Below are 19378 nucleotides of genomic sequence, written 5' to 3' on the forward strand. Positions count from 1 at the left end.
CGCGTCTGCCTGGGTAGAGGAAAGCTTCGCCTTTCATTTTGGGGGCTCATCCGGGATCAACGACGAACACCTCAGGAAACGATGACCCCTTGGAGGTGAGCTTTTTTGTGTGAATGTTTGTGGCGCCACATGAGAGCTTGTGAGCTTGTGTAGATTGAGATTAAGAGTTTGTGGTTTGTGTAACTGAGCAGGCTTTGTTGAGATAACATTGTTTTTAACGTTATTTCTTTCCATTATCTCTGTTTCTTTTGTGTCTCTCGAAATTTAAATTAGTGCCCATTCCTCTATGTCATAGGCTGCGTACCGTTGACCAAGTCTGAGACTAGGTCTGGATCTAGCCGCACCTAAGCCCCTTTTAAGGGTGCCTTAGAAAGCAAGGGGGTCCAGACTGAACCTCGTGACTCAACGGCAGGGTCTCCTTAAATAAGCCTACTGTTGACCAGGTCTGGGACTAAGGATTCTTTCCTGAACCTCGTGACCCAACAGTCCATAATCCCCAACTTCAGTAAGAAAAACACTTAGGGATACATGGATAAGGTTCTCAGTCTCTCACTCTCTTTTTCTCTCTCTCTCTCCATTAACCTCTGAAAATGTTTTAAGTGTGTGAGATTGGGAGCTCGCTGTTGCACAGATATCTTAAGCATCAGAGACCAAGTGAATGTTACTTTTGTGGGTGATTGGGTGAGAACATACCTTGATACCCTTGTAAGTTCAGGGAATGCTTTTTGTGCCGCCTCTGTGTCCATAAGTGTATTTGTTGGTTTCACCTGAGAGTCACACTCAACAATTACGGGGATAGGTACGGGACAGAAACCCCTTTGTGCAAAATTTTAGATGTGCCTGATTAATTGTATTGATTTTTTATGTTCTACCTGTGTAAGGATAGGAGTCATAATTGTCAGGGTTGTGTTATGTTGTTTTGGAAGTAAGGGTCACGGGAAAACTGAAGCTGCTGGGTCAGTAAAGGTCTGACAGACTTTAAAGAGGTTTCTGAGTAGCACGTGTGGGGGACAGACGTGTCCGGCACCACAGGCTACGGCCCTGGGGGACGCCTCACGGGTGAAAATAGGCAACCTTTGCCTATAGGTGAAACCTAGCTGGTCCTTGTGGAGTGAATGAGGGGACGAAGTCTCCGCCCTTCTGAAATTTTGATAAGATCTCTTCCGTGGTGTAAAAGTCGTGGAGAGCGAGAAATCGTTTCTGTGTGTGTGTGTCTTATTATAATCTTTTTTGTATTACTGATAACCATGGGGCAGTCCCGATCCACCCCTCTGTCATTAACATTGGCACATTGGGCAAAAGTAAAAGCACGAGGGCAAAACCTGTCTCTTATTATCAAGAAGGGGGATTGGCAAAATTATTGCGAAAGTGAATGGCCAACCTTTAAAGTAGGATGGCCACGGTCAGGTACCTTTGACATCCATACCATACGGGCAGTCCGAATGACTATTTTCGCCTCAATAGGAGGCCATCCTGACCAAGAACCATATATCACAGTATGGGAAGATTTGGTGATGTATCCGCCGGACTGGGTCCGACCATTTCTTCCAAATGATAAAATAAGAGTCCTAGCCCCATCCTACTCATACTTTAGACGGGGCGTACCTGTGACAACCAGGACTCTGGCTCTCACAGGAGTAGAAGAAGGGGTGACCAATAATGGAGGAGATTATGAAAAATTGAAAGAACCAAGCCCTAAGACCAAGGTATATCCAGAGGTCGAAGGACCCCCTGAATGGACTCCACCTGTATCCACATCTATACCCACCGCCCCCCCAACTGGATCCCGGTCCCCAGACGAGGGAGTACCTGTGCCATATAACCCGGGGGGTTGGGAAGAAGGACCCTATACCGGTACCAGGAGTAAACGGGGGATAATGCCTGAGGGACCAGACTCCACTGTAGCCTTACCACTCCGGGCGGTGGGGCCAGCCCCCACAGAGCCAGATGAGTTACAACCATTACAGTACTGGCCCTTTTCGTCCTCCAATTTGTACAACTGGAAAGCAAATAACCCTTCTTTTTCTGAGAACTCTGCTGCCCTCATAGGACTAGTCGAATCCCTGATGTACTCCCATCAGCCCACATGGGACGACTGCCAGCAGTTACTTCAAACACTTTTCACCACAGAGGAGCGAGAACGAATCTTCTCGGAGGCACGAAAAACCCTACAGGAAGGCCAACCAGGCCAACCCCCTCGAACAGGAATGGAAGTGGAGGCGTTGTTCCCAGTAGCGCGACCGCAATGGGACTATAATACAGCAGCAGGTAGGGAACGACTGTCCATATACCGCCGGGCTCTGGTAGCAGGACTAAGAGGGGCAGCCAGGAAACCTACCAATCTGGCAAAGGTGAGAGAAATTATGCAGGGGCCTAATGAACCACCCTCGGTGTTCCTAGAACGTATCATGGAGGCCTATCGTATTTATACCCCGTTTGATCCCGAATCTAGGGGACAACGGGCCTCCGTTATCATGTCCTTCATTGGACAAGCTGCACCAGATATAAAACGAAAACTGCAGCATATCGAGGGATTGCAGGATTACACCCTGCAAGATATTGTTAAAGAGGCTGAGAAAGTGTTCCATAAAAGGGAAACCGAGGAAGAAAAGTGGGAGAGGGAAAAGAATGAGAGAGAGAAGGAAGAAATACGAAGACAAAAGAGACAGGATAAGAATTTAACAAGAATACTTACTACAGTAATGGCCGAGGGGAAACGCCAAGGGGAAAGACAGGCGAAAGGAGGAAGGGACCTGGGCGACAATGACAGGAATAAGGGACCCAGAAGACTGGGAAAAGATCAATGTGCGTTCTGCAAGGAACATGGGCATTGGGCCCGTGAATGCCCTAAGAAAAAGGGAAAGAGAGTACTAACCCTGGAGGAAGATGAAGATTAATGGGGTCAGGGCCCGGAACCCCTCCCCGAGCCTAGGATAACGTTAAATGTGGAGGGGACCCCAGTAAATTTTTTGATTGATACTGGGGCAGAATATTCCGTACTGAAAACCTCATTAGGGACTGTAACTAACAAACAGACCATGGTAATTGGAGCAACAGGTCGAAAAGAATACCCCTGGACAACTAATCGAACTATTGACTTGGGAACTAACCAGGTATCCCATTCTTTTTTGTTAATACCCGAGTGCCCTACCCCCCTCCTCGGACGAGACCTGTTAACAAAAATGAAGGCTCAGATAAGCTTTACTTCTGCTGGCCCTGAGATCGCCCTTGCAGGCAGAAAGCCAAAAACATGCGTATTGTCTCTGCACTTGGGGGAGGAATATAGACTATACCAAAACCCCAAGGAGAACCTGGATAACCTTGAAAAGTGGCTCAAGCAGTATCCGAAAGCATGGGCCGAAACTGGGGGCATGGGGGAAGCGGTGAACATCCCTCCCATAGTGATCAAGCTGCAATCAAGTGCCACCCCAATAAGCGTAAAACAATACCCATTGTCAAAAGAGGCAGTAGCAGGGATACGACCTCACATCGACAAGCTTGTACAACAAGGGATTCTTGTGCCTTGTAAATCTCCCTGGAACACACCACTCTTGCCGGTAAAGAAACCTGGGACTGGGGATTATCGGCCAGTACAGGACTTGCGGGAAGTCAACAAGAGTCCTTACCTTACATCCTACGGTACCCAACCCATATAATCTCTTAAGCTCTCTTCCCCCAGATCGTGCCTGGTATACAGTCCTTGACCTAAAGGATGCATTTTTCTGCTTGCGACTGCATCCAGTGAGCCAGTTAATTTTCGCTTTCGAGTGGAGAGATCCTGAAAGTGGGAGAGTGGGTCAACTCACGTGGACAAGATTACCACAAGGATTTAAGAATTTTCCTACCTTGTTTAATGAAGCCCTCCACAGGGACCTGGCAACTTTCCGGGCACAAAACCCACAGGTAACTTTACTCCAATATGTAGATGACCTCCTACTCGCGGCGTCCACCAAAGAAAGCTGCCTGATGGGAACTCGCAGACTACTGGTTGAACTTGGAAGGTTGGGGTACCGTGTCTCAGCAAAGAAGGCACAAATCTGCCAGAAAGAGGTAACCTATCTGGGATATGCTCTAAAGGATGGAAAAAGGTGGCTGACGGAAGCCCGAAAGAAGGCCATCTTGCAGATCCCCACCCCGTCAACCTCTCGACAGGTGCGTGAGTTCCTGGGAACGGCGGGGTTCTGTCGCCTTTGGATACTTGGGTTTGCTAGCTTGGCTGAACCACTATATCCACTCACCAAAAACAAAGGAGAATTCGTATGGGGCAAAGAGCAGGAGGAGGCCTTCACCAACATAAAGAAGGCGCTGTTAAGTTCCCCTGCTCTGGCGTTACCTGACCTCACCAAACCATTTACTCTGTTCGTGGATGAGCGAAAGGGAGTGGCCCGGGGTGTGTTAACACAGAAACTCGGACCCTGGAAACGGCCAGTGGCATACTTGTCAAAAAAATTAGACCCCGTGGCCAGTGGATGGCCTGCCTGCCTTAAAATAGTGGCTGCCACCGCAGTCTTGGTAAAAGACTCTGATAAACTTACTTTTGGACAACCAATTACAATCATTGCAGCCCACTCCCTGGAAAGCATTATTCGACAACCTCCTGACCGGTGGTTAACAAATGCCAGGATGACTTACTATCAGAGTCTGTTACTAACTGAACGTATTAAGTTTGCCCCTCCAGCCATCCTGAACCCAGCCACACCGATGCCTGAAGCAGGAGAGAGTGACCAGCCTCTCCATGAATGCCAAGAGGTTCTAGCCGAAGAAGTGGGCATTCGCGCAGACCTAACTGACCAGCCTATGGAAGGAACCCCCTCGTGGTTCACCGATGGGAGCAGCTACCTGCTGGAAGGAAAGCGAAAGGCTGGCGCAGCCGTAGTGGACGGGAAACGGGTCGTGTGGGCTAGCTCGTTGCCAGAGGGGACCTCTGCCCAAAAAGCCGAACTAGTAGCCCTCATACAGGCCCTGAGGTTGGCTGAAGGAAAAGTGATTAACATATTTACCGATAGCAGATACGCCTTCGCAACTGCTCACATCCATGGGGCAATATACAGACAGAGGGGGCTCTTGACATCGGCAGGGAAGGAAATTAAGAACAAAGAGGAAATTTTAAATCTCCTAGAAGCCGTACATCTCCCCAAAAAGGTGGCCATCATACATTGCCCAGGGCATCAAAAAGGAGATGACTGGGTTGCAAGAGGGAATCGAATGGCAGACACAACTGCCAAAGAGGCCGCACTAGAGGCCATGATACTCTCAGTAAAACTTGACGACAAACAGGCAGTGGAAGGAAAGGAAGAAACAAACCTATCCGCTGAGGAAGGGAAAGCTTACATCGATAAAATGCACCGACTTACGCATTTGGGGACTGAAAAACTTATCACACTAGCAAAAAAATCATGCTACAAGGTCCCGGACCTACGAAAAACCGTGGAACGCATCGTACAAAATTGCGAGGCATGTGCCTTTACAAATGCAGGACATACTAAAGGAATCCAAGGAAAGAGACTGAGAGGAGATCGACCAGGAGCATATTGGGAAGTAGACTTTACGGAAGTAAAACCTGCCCGGTACGGTAACAAATATTTGTTAGTATTTGTAGATACCTTCTCTGGATGGGTCGAAGCATACCCTACAAGGAACGAAACAGCACTAGTAGTCGCAAAAAAGATCCTGGAAGAGATTTTTCCCCGGTTTGGTATTCCCAAGGTAATCGGGTCAGACAATGGACCTGCCTTTGTCGCCCAGGTAAGTCAGGGAGTAGCCAGACAATTGGGGATTAACTGGAAGCTCCATTGTGCATACCACCCTCAAAGTTCAGGACAGGTAGAAAGGATGAATAGGACCTTGAAAGAAACTTTAACTAAATTAGTAGCGGAGACCGGCGGGAGGGATTGGACAGTCTTTCTCTCCCTCGCTCTGTTTAGGGTTCGAAACACCCCAGGACCTACGGGGCTCACCCCTTATGAAATCTTGTATGGGAGTCCCCCTCCTCTGACAGAAATAGTGGGGACTGATGAACCTGTTGTGCCCTCTCTTACTCTTGCAGCACGCCTAAAAGCGTTGGAAGTAGTTAGAAAAGAAGTTTGGGAACAGTTGAAGAACCTCTACGATCCGGGTGAGGTGTCGATGCCCCATTCGTTCCAGGTCGGAGACAAAGTTCTGATTAGACGACACCGATCAGAGACGCTCGAACCTCGGTGGAAGGGACCATATGTGGTATTGTTAACAACTCCCACCGCTGTAAAAGTCGATGGGATTACTGCGTGGGTACATTCAGCGCATGTAAAAAGGGCACCTAGAGATATACAAAAGGATGATTGGGTGGTGGAAAAGACTGATAATCCTCTTAAGCTTCGTGTGTTTCGGAAACCAAACCGAAACACCTAGGGAAAATCTGTTGGTGGGACTAATCCGAGATTTCGGGAAGGCCCAAAATGCGACCAGTATCACTGCTTGTTTACCATTACCACAAGCAGCTGGGGAGCCTATTCCGTGGGGTATAATCCCGGCGGGACCACTACCGAAATATAAAAATAATGTATCCCAATTTTGTAAGAGTGTGCCCCGAACTAGGACTGGGGTAGGTCGGCGATTTATCAGGACACGAAAATCACAGTGGAAAATCAGGAAGGAAGACTGCAAACGAAAACTTAATTCTGAATATAAAAAGGGAGGGATCCATTCTGTGGGGACGTGTTATTTTGATGAGGAAAAACAAGTTACAGTAACTACCACTGAAACTTACTCTGAAGTGGTATGTCAGAATATCACACAATTAGACCCCAAGGTCTGGCAATCTATCTGGGGACCCGCTATTGCAGAAACTTTTAGCTACATAGGACCAGTAAACTGGTGTGTGCAGTTTCAAGGAAAGCAGGATCAACGCTATACACACACTTTTCATGAGATGACTTCTAAAAGAAACGATTGTGGAACACACACATGGGTGGAACTGTACCAAAGTCCTCAACTGTGACACCCCGGAGAAGGAAATAGGGATTTTCCCCGTCCGTTATCTGCTTAAGTGGGGATGTGAATGTCGAGGATACAAACATACCCTGCCACCACATACTAAAGGTGGGTCAGATGGGGAAATGCTTGACTGCAAATATACTACAGTCCAGATTTCTGGAAATTTAGTATGGGTCACTAACGAACGAAAATGGGCCACACATATTTCCATTGATGGGCCTATTAATCAAGTTACCCTAGGGGTGCCCACACTGTGTCCCTACTGGAAAAAGTCTGGAGAAAAAGAACTTATGCCTCGAAAGAGGAGGGATATAAGTAAAGAAGGCGAGGAAGCCCCCAGTGATGAATGGCAGGAACCAAAAACTGCGGTAAAAATAGGGTGGGCAATTGAATCCATATTTCCCCAAATCGCATCATATAGAAATAGGGAGATGCTTGATAAATTGTTGGCACAAACCGCACGACGAGCGGCTGTTACTAGAAAGGGATTTAAAGATATGAATTTCCAACTCCAGGCAACTAGCAAAATGGCTCTGCAAAATCGGATGGCCCTTGATATGTTACTATTAAAGGAACATGGGGTTTGTGGGTATCTAAAAAATAAAATAAGCGACTGTTGTATACATATCCCAAATGTTACGGAAGCTGTGGAAAACGATATTAACAAATTACATCAGATAGAGGAGAAAACAAAAGGAATTGAAGAGGAAGCCCGAAGAAATTGGGTAGGGGAAGTATTCAATTCCCTAGGAATACATATTGCTGAGTGGTTATCTTCATTAATCCAAACTGTGATAATTACTATTATTCTTATTGGTATAATCTTTATTTCTTATAAGTGTGTTTTAGGACTGTGCCTAAAGGGGTGGAAGAAGACTCCAAAATGACATCCATAATGTTATAAGCATAGAATAGAAATATAATGTTAGTAAGTGTTAGTCCTGACCACTGGCCTGGCCTCTCCAGAAATTCTAAGATTAGAAATGTACAAAAGAAAAAGAGGGGAATGAGAAGAGGTGAAACTGAGGAGAAGCAAAACAAACTGAGGAGAAGCAAAACAAACAAAATGGAGTACGGCCTGCACACCATGAGAACAACAACCGCCTCAGCGAAAGTGCAGTCTCATTGAGACCGCTTCATTTCCTAGAAGCAGAAGTTAAAAACATTTCCTAAAAAAGGCTGCGGCCTGTGGTTATCAGGAGGGTCCAGACCAAAGGTCAAGAGCTTGTAACTATTGTTTGAACCCTATATCTGTTGTGTGGCGTGTAAATCCTATAAAAACCCTTTTCTACTGAGCACCAGGGTCGCCTCCTCTGACTCCTGCGTGAGTTACGAGACGACCCGGAGCTCCGAAATAAACCTCACCTCATGTGTTTGCATCAAGTCGGCTTCTCGTTTTCCTCTGAGGTGCGCGTCTGCCTGGGTAGAGGAAAGCTTCGCCTTTCAACATCATATCTGGGCACTGAAACGGGTTTCTGTGGCATCACAGCAGACGTTGTCACTGCAACAGTGCTCTGTGACATCACAGCACAACTAGGTACTGCAACACGGCTGTGTGACATTGCAGGAGATGTGGGCATTGCAGAGGTTGTGCTGTGTGTATTGCATCACAGCACATCTGGGCACCACTACACTGCTCTGTGACATCATTGCTTATCTAGGCACTGGAATGGGGCTCTGTGACATCACATCACATCTGGACACTGCGGCAGTATTCTGTGACGTCACATCACCTTTGGGCACAGCAACAGTGCTGTGTGACATCACAGGACGTCTGGGCACTGTAGCAGTGCTCTAAGGCTTCACATCATATCTGGGCACTGAAACGGGACTCTCTGACATCACAGCACATCTGGGCACTGCAACAGTGCTCTATAACATCTTACCTCAACTGCACACTGCTACAGTGCTCTGTGACATTACAAGACATCTGAACACTCAATCACTGCTGTGATATATAACAGCATCACTAGGCCCTGGCACGGTGCTCTGTGACATCACAGCACATCTGGGAAAGGCAGCAGTGCTCTGTGACATCACAGAACATGTGCACAGTGCAACAGGACTGTGTAACACAACAGCACATCTGGGCTTTGCAGCAGGGCTGTGTGACCTTACAGCACATCTGGGCACTCCAATAGTGCTCTGTGACATCACAGGACGTCTGGGCACTGGACACACACTGCTCTGAGACTTCACATAGTATCTGGGCACTGAAACGAGACTCTGTCATCACAGCAGACGTGGGCACTGCAACAGTGCTCTGAAACATCCTATCACAAGAGGACATTGCTAGGGTGCCTGTGAGATCACAGCACAAGTGGGAACTGCAGTGGTACTCTGTGACATCACAGCACATCTGGGCACTGCAACAGTGCTCTGTGACATCATAGCACATCTGGGCCCTGCAACAGTGCTCTGTGACATCACAGCACATCTGGGCATGACAAGGGGGTGTGTGAAATCAGAGAACATCTAGGCACTACAACAGGACTGTGTGGCACAGCAGTACATGTGGGCATTGCAGAGGATGTGCGGTGTGCGTCGCATCACAGCACATCTGGGCAGTGCTACACTGCTCCGTGACATCATAGCATATCTAGGCACTGGAATGGGGCTGTAGGACATCACAGAAAATCTGGGCACTGCAACAAGAGTGTTTGACATCACATCACATCCAGACACTGTCGTGGGGTTCTGCGACGTCCTAGTACTAGGCAGTGCAACAGTGCTCTGTGACATCACAGCACATCTGGGAAAGGCAACAGTACTCTGTGACATCATAAGACGTGTGCACTGCAATAGGACTATGTAACGCGACAGCACATCTGGGCTTTGCAGCAGCGCTGTGTGATATGACAGCACATCTGGGCACTGCAATAGTGCTCTGTGACATCACAGCACATCTGGACACTGGACACACAGTGCTCTGAGATTTCACACAATATCTGGGCACTGAAATGAGACTCTGTGACATCACAGCAGACGTGGGCATGGCAACAGTTCTCTATAACATCACATCACCTCTGGATGCCTCAACAGTGCTCTGTGACATCACAGCACATCTGGGTACTGCATCTAGACTGTGTGACATCATAGAATCCTAGAGTGGTAGGGGTTGGAAGGGACCATTAGAGATCATCTAGAGCAACCCCCTCCCCCAGAATTCAGTTCACCTAGATCAGCTCGCACAAGAATGTGTCCAGGCTTGTGCTGAAATCCTCCAAGGAAGGAGACTCCACAAGCCCTCTGGGCAGCCTGTTCTGCAGGGTTTCTTTTTCTTTGTGCAGGGGTTCTTCTTTGTTGCGCGAAACGGGAGTGACCAGACGCCAATCTGATGTGCATCAGCTCCAATTTATTGTCACATCATCATCACTTCTATACCTTTTCAAATGCTTTGTACGTGCCACAATTCATGGCAAATAGTTAATACTAAGCATCACGCACTATGCATAAGGCCTCAAAGTTTCATTTTGGTAACAACTTAAACACCAACCTCACTGTGTTTAAACACCATCCTTCTTGTGCTTAAAACATCAGCCTTATTGTGTCTAAAATATCACCCCATCTGTTCGGCCTTCAGTTAGTTTTCTCTCACACTATGGTTATGCTTACCTTACGTTTAGTTACCTTTATATTATTGTTAGTTACATATGTTACCATTTATTAGTCAAGTACAGTCAATCATACAATGCTAAATTGAATGCTATAGGTGTGGAAAGGCAAGCGGCATATGATTTATTTACTGCATTCTTGCAGAAGCGGCAGATAAAGGGTATAGATCTGCAAAAAGACCTACCAGGGTTGTTAGCTTATGGGTATGCTAAGGGAGTGTTTCAGAATCCACAGACAGTGCATGAATTGAGCGAATGGCATAGATTTGGGCATTTGCTGTGGGAAGCTACCCTGGAGGACGATGAGATAGCTGAAAAGTTAGGGAAGTTTTGGCGGATAGTGCACAATGAGTTGTTGCAACATCAGGCAGAAAAGAAGGCTGCTGAGCACGCATCAGCAGCACAGAGTAAGAACAAAAACGATGAGCGTGACTGGTTCCAATCCACCTCGCTGGCTCCTACTGTCTCAAAAGTAATGCTCCCCCCCCCCCCCCCCCCGCGTGTAGAAAATGACCCTGGAGGCACGGACGGGGTACGAGAACCATATGAGCCATCAGCCCCTCCCGAGGAACAAGAGTGCCGGCCTAAAGAGCCCCCGCCTCCCCCCCCTTCCCCCCCACTTAGTGAGCCTGTCCCTGGGGCAGAGAGTGAACTGGCAGAGGCACCGACAGTAGTGCCGGGAGAGGTGCCGAGAGTAGCGCCGGGAGCAGCGCCGGGAGAGGTGCCGGGAGAGGTGCCGGGAGAGGTGCCGAGAGTAGCGCCGGGAGAAGCGCCGGGAGAGGTGCCGGGAGAGGTGCCGGGAGAGGTGCCGGGAGAGGTGCCGAGAGTAGCGCCGGGAGCAGCGCCGGGAGAGGTGCCGGGAGTAGCGCCGGGAGAAGCGCCGGGAGAGGCGCCGGGAGAGGTGCCGAGAGCAGCGCCGGGAGAAGCGCCGGGAGCGGCGCTGAGGCGAATGATACCGAGAAAAAAGAAAAAGGTTCTTCTCTACACAAGAGTATTTACAAAGTCAGAGAGGCGAAGGGGCTTCGGAGCAGAGCCCCCGCGGGAGAGTTGCTTCCCATTCGAGCCCAACCCGCCGAGTTACCCCTGGGACGACTCGCAGGGGAATGCCGAGCGGGCAGAGTCGGGCCGGGGTGCAGCGCAGGATGATCAGAGGAGAGTGGGGAGCGCGACCCCGTGTTAGACTGGGCACCATCGGGCATGTGAGGGAAGAAAAATAAAACACGGGAGAGAGTAACAGCGGCTGCGCCGCCGCCGCCGGGGACGGCACGGAGTGAGCCAGACCCCCCCCGCCCCTTCCATCCGCAGCCGCCGCCGCGCAGCCGCTTCCCGCGCCCGGTCGGTGTCTCCGGAGCCCCCCCACACACACCGCGCCGACACCGCCGGCCCCGGCCCTCACGGACCGCTGGGCTCGTCCTTTCCATCCTCAGTCCCTTGCCTCAACGAGTGTAAACACTGGGGTTTTGTGGAAATTCTGAGGGATTTGGGTGGAATTTGATAGAGGAAAAGCGGTGTTTTTGAGCAATTCTGAGGGAAAAAGTAGAGTTTTTGTTTATTTGTGTTCTGGTTTGGCGAGGGGCAGCTTTTGGCTTAGTAACAGGGGGAGCGGGTTGCAGTGAAGACCCGAGAAAGAGTTTGCGGACTCTCCCCCGGCTCCTGGGTTCACACCCACCTCCGGCCCGGCTGGGCCAATCTGGCGCCTCTGCGATCATTATTTAGGGGACGGGAATGTGAAATGCGAGGCAGGAGGTGTAAGAGTGACACGAGATGGAGGCGACCACGCGGACCCTTCAGCCGGAGAAGGAGGAAGGAAGGAGAAGCAACAGAGCAGAGACTCCTCTGCAAGCCGTGGCGAGAATGCAGCTGTGCCCCTGCAGCCTGTGGAGATCCATGGCAGGAGCGAGAGTTCCCAGCAGCTCCGTGTGAGTGAGCCCGGACGGGAGAGGGACTGTGTGGGGAGGGGCCATGGCCCAGGCCGTGCTGGAGAGCCTGCACGCCGCAGAGCAGCCCCACACGAGAGGCAGAGACGAGCTGCAGCCTTTGGAGTCAGTGGGCATCGGAGCAGCCCGTGCGGGGCTGCCATGCGTGTGAGTTACCCCACGGACTCGCAGGGAGGACTGGTGTGGAGTTCACCGGTCCTGAGGAGGGACAAACGGCAGAAGCTATGGAGAACAGACTGACTGAAACCCCCACTGCCTGCCCCCCCGAACCGTTCAGGGGGGGACAAGGTAAAAGCCCCGGGATCAGGGCTCTGAGCCCGGGAAGAGGGGAGGGGTGGCAAGAAGGTGTTCTTCAAAAGGCTGGTTGGACTCTTCATTGATGTATTGCTCCGTGTTGTTTCATTTTGGTTATGTTTTGGGTTTTTGGGGGTATGTTTTAGTTGATGTTGCATTACACTGTTTCTCTGTTTTCTTCCCCAAACCGAGTGGCCTGGTCTGCTTTGTCCTGAACCTTAAGCGGCAATTAAGCTCTCCCTGCCCTTGAGCAATTCTCAGCCACTTGGGTACTCTGGGCTAATCGTGGCCTTTGTTCCCTGATGGGCCTAAACCAGGACAATTTCTGAGAAGAAAAGTGAGGTTTTGTTGGAGTTTTAGGAGAAAAAGTGGGTTTTGGTGCAGTTTTGCAGGGAAAAGTGTAGTTTGGAAGAGTTTTGAGGGGAAAAGTGGGGATGGAGTACATTTCTGAGGGCCAAAATCCGTGGAGTTGTGGGATAAAATGAGGTTTTGGTGCAATTCTGAGGAGAAAAGGTGGGATTTGGGTGGAGTTTTGAGGGAAAAAGTGAGGTTTTGGTAAATTTTTAAGGGGGAAAAAGTGGTGCTTGGGTGGATTTTTTGAAAAAAACAAGTGTTTTGGTGGGGTTTTGAGGGGAAAAGTGGGGTTTTGTGGAAATTCTGAGGGTAAAAGTGGAGTTTGGTGGTGTTTTGAGGGGGAAAATGGGGTTTTGGTGGAGTTTTGAGGGGAAAAAGTGGGGTTTGATGGAGGTTTGAGGGGAAAGATGCAGTTTTGGGGAACTTCTGGGGGAAGAAGCGGGGTTTTGGTGCAGTTTTGAGGGAAATAGTGGTGTTTTGGTGGGGTTCTGAGTGAAAAAGCGAGGTTTTGGAGGTCTTTTCAGAGGAAAAGTGGGTTTTGGGTGCTATTCTGAGGGAAAAAGTGTGATTTTTGGGAACTGCTGGGTAAAAAAGTGCCATCTTGAGGGCAAAAGTGGAGTTTGGGAAGCGTTTTGAGGGGAAAAAGTGGGGTTTGGGTGGATTTTGAATGCAAAAAAGGGGGGAGTTTGTTGGGTTTTGACGGGAAAAGTGAGGTTTGGGGGAGTTCTGAGGGATAAAATGAGGTTTTGGTGCAGTTCTGAGAGGAAAAAAAAGGATTTTGGAGGAGTTTTGAGGCTGTAAAGGGGGGTTTGAGTACATTTCTGAGAAAGAAAAGTGGCACTTGGGTGGTGTTTTGAGGGAAAAAGCAGGGTTTTGGTAAATTTCTGAGAGCAAAAGTGGGGTTTAGGTGGAGTTTGGATGGAAAAAGTGAGATTTTGGAGTAATTCTGAGGGGAAAAGAGGGCCTTTGGGGAAGATGTGAGGAGAAAAGGGGTTTTGTGTGAGTTTTGAAGGACCAAGTGGGGTTTTGGGGGAGTTCTGAGGGATGAAAAGAGGTTTTGGGGTAATTGTGAGGGAAAGCAATTGGGATTTGGGTGTAGTTTTGAGAGGAAAAGTGGGGTTTTGGAGCAATTCTGAGGGGCAAAGTGGGGGTTTGTGTGGAGTTTTGGGAGAAAATATGTGTTTTTGTTGGGGTGTTTAAAGAAAAAATGAGGGTTTTGGGAAATCTTGAGGGGAAAGTGTGAGGTCTGGGTGGAGTTGTGAGAAAAAAAGGAAGGTTTTGGTAACTATCTGAGGTCCAAAGTGGGGATTTGGCTGGAGGTTTGAAGGAACAAGTTGTTTTCTGTTGGGGTTTTGAGGGGAAAAGTGAGGGTTTAGGGGAGTTCTGAGAGATAAAATGAGGTTGGGGGCAATTCTGAAGTCAAGTGAGGTTTGGGTGGCGTTTTGAGTGGAAAAATGGGGTTTTGGGGAACTTACGTGGCAAAAAGTGGGGTTTTAGTAGAGTTTTGAGAAGAAAAGTAGGGCTTGGGGGGGATTCTGAGGGATAAAATAAGGTTTTGGCGCAATTCTGAGAGCGAAAGTGTGGTTTCAGTGGAGTTGTGAGGGATGAAAGGAGGTTTTTGGGCATGTCTGAGGGGAAAAGTGTGGTTTGGGTGGCATTTTCCAGGAAAACAGTTGGGATTTGGGTGGAATTTTATAGAGCAAAAGTGGTGTTTTTGAGCAATTCTGAGGGAAAAAGTAGAGTTTTTGTTTATTTCTGAGAGCAAAGTGAGGTTTTGTTGGAGTTTTAGGAGAAAAAGTGGGTTTTGGTGCAATTTTTCAGGGAAAAGTGTAGTTTGGAAGAGTTTTGAGAGGAAAAGTGGGGATGGAGTACATTTCTGAGGGCCAAAAGCAGTGGAGTTGTGGGATAAAATGAGGTTATGGTGCAATTCTGAGGGGAAAAGGTGGGATTTGGGTGGAGTTTTGAGGGAAAAAGTGAGGTTTTGGTAAATTTTTAAAGGGAAAAGGTGAGGTTTGGGTGGATTTTTGAAAAAAACAAGTGTTTTGGTGGGGTTTTGAGGGGAAAAGTGGGGTTTTGTGGAAATTCTGAGGGTAAAAGTGGAGTTTGGTGGTGCTTTGAGGGGGAAAATGGGGTTTTGGTGGAGTTTTGAGGGGAAAGGTGCAGTTTTGGGGAACTTCTGGGGGAAGAAGCGGTGTTTTGGTGCAGTTTTGAGGGAAACAGAACTCCACCAAAACACCACTGAGTGGAAAAGTGAGGTTTTGGAGGTATTTTCGAGGAAAAGTTGGTTTTGGGTGCTATTCTGAGGGGAAAAAGTGGGATTTTTGGGAACTGCTGGGTAAAAAAGTGCCATCTTGAGGGCAAAAGTGGAGTTTGGGAAGCGTTTTGAGGGGAAAAAGTGGGGTTTGGGGGAATTCTGAGGGATAAAGTGAGGTTTTGGTGCAATTGTGAGAGAAAAACTAGGATTTTGGAGGAGTTTTGAGGCTGTAAAGTGGGGTTTGAGTACATTTCTGAGAAAGAAAAGTGGCATTTGGGTGGAGTTTTGAGGGGAAAAAGTGAGGTTTTGGTAAATTTTTAAAGGGAAAAATTGCAGTTTGTGTGGATTTTTGAAAAAAACAAGTGGGGTTTTGAGGGGAAAAGTGGGGCTTTGGTGCAGTTTTGCAGGCGAAAGCTGGGATTGAGTACATTTGCGAGGGCAAAGAGCGGTGGAGTTGTGGGCTAAAACGGGGTTTTGTTTCAATTCTGAGAGCAAAAGTGTGGGTTTGTGTGGAGTTTGCAAGGAAAAAGTGTGTTTTTGTTGGGGTTTTGAGGGGAAAAGTGAGGGTTTAGGGGAGTTCTGAGAGGTAAAATGAGGTTGGGGGCAATTCTGAAGTCAAGTGAGGTTTGGGTGGCGTTTTGAGTGGGAAAATGGGTTTTTGGGGAACTTAGGTGGCAAAAAGTGGGGTTTTGGTAGAGTTTTGAGAAGAAAAGTAGGGTTTGGGGGGGTTCTGAGGGATAAAATAAGGTTTTGGCGCAATTCTGAGAGCAAAAGTGTGGTTTCAGTGGAGTTGTGAGGGATAAAAGGAGGTTTTTGGGCATGTCTGAGGGGAAAAGTGGGGGTTTTGGTGGTTTTCTGAGGCGGCAAAAGTGGGGTTTTGAGGGTATTTCTGTGGGGAAAAGTGTTTGATTTGGTAGAGTTTTGAGGGGAAAAGTGAGCTTTTGGGGAAATCCTGAGGGGAAAGTGTGAGGTCTGGGTGGAGTTGTGAGAAACAAAGGAAGGTTTTGGTCAATATCTGAGGTCCAAAGTGGGGGTTTGGCTGGAGGTTTGAAGGAACAAGTTGTTTTCTGTTGGGATTTAGAGGGGAAAAGTGAGGGTTTGTGGGAGTTGTGAGGGATAAGATGAGGTGTGGGGGCAAATCTGAGGGGAAAAGTGAGGTTTGGTTGGCATTTTACAGGAAAACAGTTGGGATTTGGGTGGAATTTGATAGAGGAAAAGTGGTGTTTTTGAGCAATTCTGAGGGAAAAAGTAGAGTTTTTGTTTATTTCTGAGAGCAAAAGGGAGGTTTTGTTGGAGTTTTAGGAGAAAAAGTGGGTTTTGGTGCAGCTTTGCAGGGAAAAGTGTAGTTTGGAAGAGTTTTGAGAGGAAAAGTGGGGATGGAGTACATTTCTGAGGGCCAAAAGCAGTGGAGTTGTGGGATCAAATGAGGCTTTGGTGCAATTCTGAGGGGAAAAGGTGGGATTTGGGTGGAGTTTTGAGGGGAAAAGTGGGGTTTGGGTGGATTTGTGGAAAAACAAGTGTTTTGGTGGTGTTTTGAGGGGAAAAGGTGGTGTTTTGGTGGAGTTCTGAATGAAAAAGTGAGGTTTTGGAGGTATTTTCAGAGGAAAAGTGGGTTTTGGGTGCTATTCTGAGGGAAAAAGTGGGATTTTTGGGAACTGCTGGGTAAAAAAGTGCCATCTTGAGGGAAAAAGTGGTGTTTTGGAAGCATTTTGAGGGGGAAAAAGTGGGGTTTGGGGGAGTTGTGAGGGATAAAATGAGGTTTTGGTGCAATTCTGAGAGAGAAAAAAAAGGATTTTGGAGGAGTTTTAATGCAAATTGCCTTTGCATCAGGCCAGTGCAGAGAGCCTCAGGTTCCATCAGAAATCATCTGCTGGTTGTTTCAAGTGCAGAGCACAGAGTCTGGCTAAATGTCCAGCAAGAATTGTAAAGGGAGAATCCCAGGCAACAGATGTGAAAAGGGGGGTGGAAAAGGGAGGGAGAATTCTCAAGTCCAGGTGGGCAAAATGTCAAACCAAACCCAAAGTCAAGTCCCCAGGAGATCAACAGAAACTTGTCACCACTGCAGTGAGAGGGAGACTTTTAAAACACCCGTTGTTTGCTCTTCCAGATGCTGGGTTAGTGAGGAAACACTGGGCTGGAGAAGAGCAGGAAAGAACAGGCAGCTGCGTCATTGAAACACCATCACTCAGTTTTGCTACTACCCAGACAACAGCCAAAGTATGTGCTGTAGAAGATACCACATCTGATGTTTTCCTTTATGTGACAATAAAAGGTGAAAAGGTAAGATATTTTTCTCTCTACAAAGCTCTTTGTGCACTCTGCTATAGAAGTTATAATTTTGTGACAAATTTAAGACCGAAAAGTGTTATTTGCAAGTGAATTTTGTAATTTGCCATATACAGTAGAAGTGCAATCATTAACTTATTAGAAGATTTATTTTCTAAATCTGTTGTTTGTGAACTTTGGAATGAATTCTGTGAGGTGGAAACTTGTGAAGCGCTTTGGAAGGTATTGACAAGCAAATGAAGTCCCCCAAGTACTTCAGATGAACAACTATGTGAATTTACTGTACTCTTGTCTTTCTTTGTGATACACTTAAAGATATTTCAAGAAGGCAATTGCATGGTGTTATGAAAATAAATACAAGTTCATATGTGCATAAGGCTGAATTCCCAAACAGTTGGGAGAAAGGAAGAAAGCTCGTTGCACTTACCAAAGTGCGTAACTCCTGCTAAATCTCTGCTGCAGCTACTGTCAGACTTAAGCAGCTGCCTAGTAGACAAAAATAAATGTGTTTGAAAACTGCTGCCATTTGGAGTATTTTACCAAGACTTTTAACATTAGAGCTGTGCTCTTCACTGTAGACAATAACTTGGATTACATCTTAATTTGAATACCTTCTCTGTTCAGAATCATTTTGAGCAAGCTGAAGAGAATGCAGTGAGTTCAGCAGATTATCAGGAGACCCAAACATCATTAAATCTTGACTCTCTTCCAATGAAAGTTGTTAATCCTGCACTTGATTTGAGGACAGTGCTGCTCCAGCAGAAGGTATCAACAGATCCTGAAACAAGTGGGAACCGTGTGTGTTGGCAGCAATCATTCATGCAGTGCATCATTTGTCTTTACCTGGATATATTGACCTACTGTATCAGTTGGAATCCAACAAGTGGAACAAAAGGTATCCTAACAAACACTGCCTATGTATCAGACTTTACAAAGAGCAATCAAATCAGCAGATGCAGGAATATTCTAAAGCATTTTGTACTTGATAAGACAAAGGGTGAGTTTCAGGGTCATTTGTTGATATGCTGAAAAGCATTAGATACTGTTGAAATAACTTGTAGCATTGATCAGTGATACCTTACTGTTTGATTTGAGTTTAGAGGGATTTCTCTACACAGAGGTAACTTGAATGTTTTCTGTGAGTTGTCTTGTTTAAAACAGACTTGAATCACTATAAATATCCTCTGTCCTTGTTCACTCGGTTCATTTGCATATCTTTATGTAAATACAACTGTCTTTTGGTTGTTCTTTTTGCCATTAGAAAATGAGACAAGCAGAGAAAGAAGTCAGTTGCAACCAACTGTAAAAACACTGGCCTTTCATAGATTCAGATAATCCCAAACGTGTTTCTGCATCTTTTAAAATTGTCTTTCTAGATCTTGCTGTATCTGGTTCTGTTCTTGAAAAGACATGACAAAGCTCAAACACAGGTGACAGTGAAACTACCACATCTGTAAGTGTTAGATTTTCTATTCAAATGTCAGAATGAATTAAGTGAAGCATCTGTAAGGCAGATTAGGAATACTGTAGTCAGCTATCATGTCCTTTCGTGTAACAAATCTGGGACTAACTCTTGATCTAGTTAAAAGAGAGCGTTGTCCTTCAAGTTTGTGGTTCTGGTGGTTTTGGTTTTTTAGATTGCAACGATGGACTTTGAACAGGTTGTG

At 47.2% G+C, this 19378-nt stretch overlaps 1 protein-coding gene across 1 annotated transcript in view; it reads left to right on the plus strand.

Annotated features, from left to right (window-relative positions):
* Nucleotides 1-830: 830 nt before the first annotated feature.
* LOC133629517 (uncharacterized) overlaps nucleotides 831-19378 on the plus strand; it is an 84192-nt gene continuing 65644 nt past the window's right edge. Inside the window, 4 exon segments of the mRNA XM_062020171.1 lie at nucleotides 831-3613; nucleotides 3615-5665; nucleotides 5668-5706; nucleotides 6047-6115. Of these exon segments, the coding sequence (XP_061876155.1) occupies nucleotides 1116-3613; nucleotides 3615-5665; nucleotides 5668-5706; nucleotides 6047-6115 (4657 nt within the window). The 5' untranslated portion in view covers nucleotides 831-1115.

Source organism: Colius striatus, unplaced genomic scaffold (assembly GCF_028858725.1).
Source record: "Colius striatus isolate bColStr4 unplaced genomic scaffold, bColStr4.1.hap1 scaffold_56, whole genome shotgun sequence".
Lineage (NCBI taxonomy): Eukaryota > Metazoa > Chordata > Aves > Coliiformes > Coliidae > Colius > Colius striatus.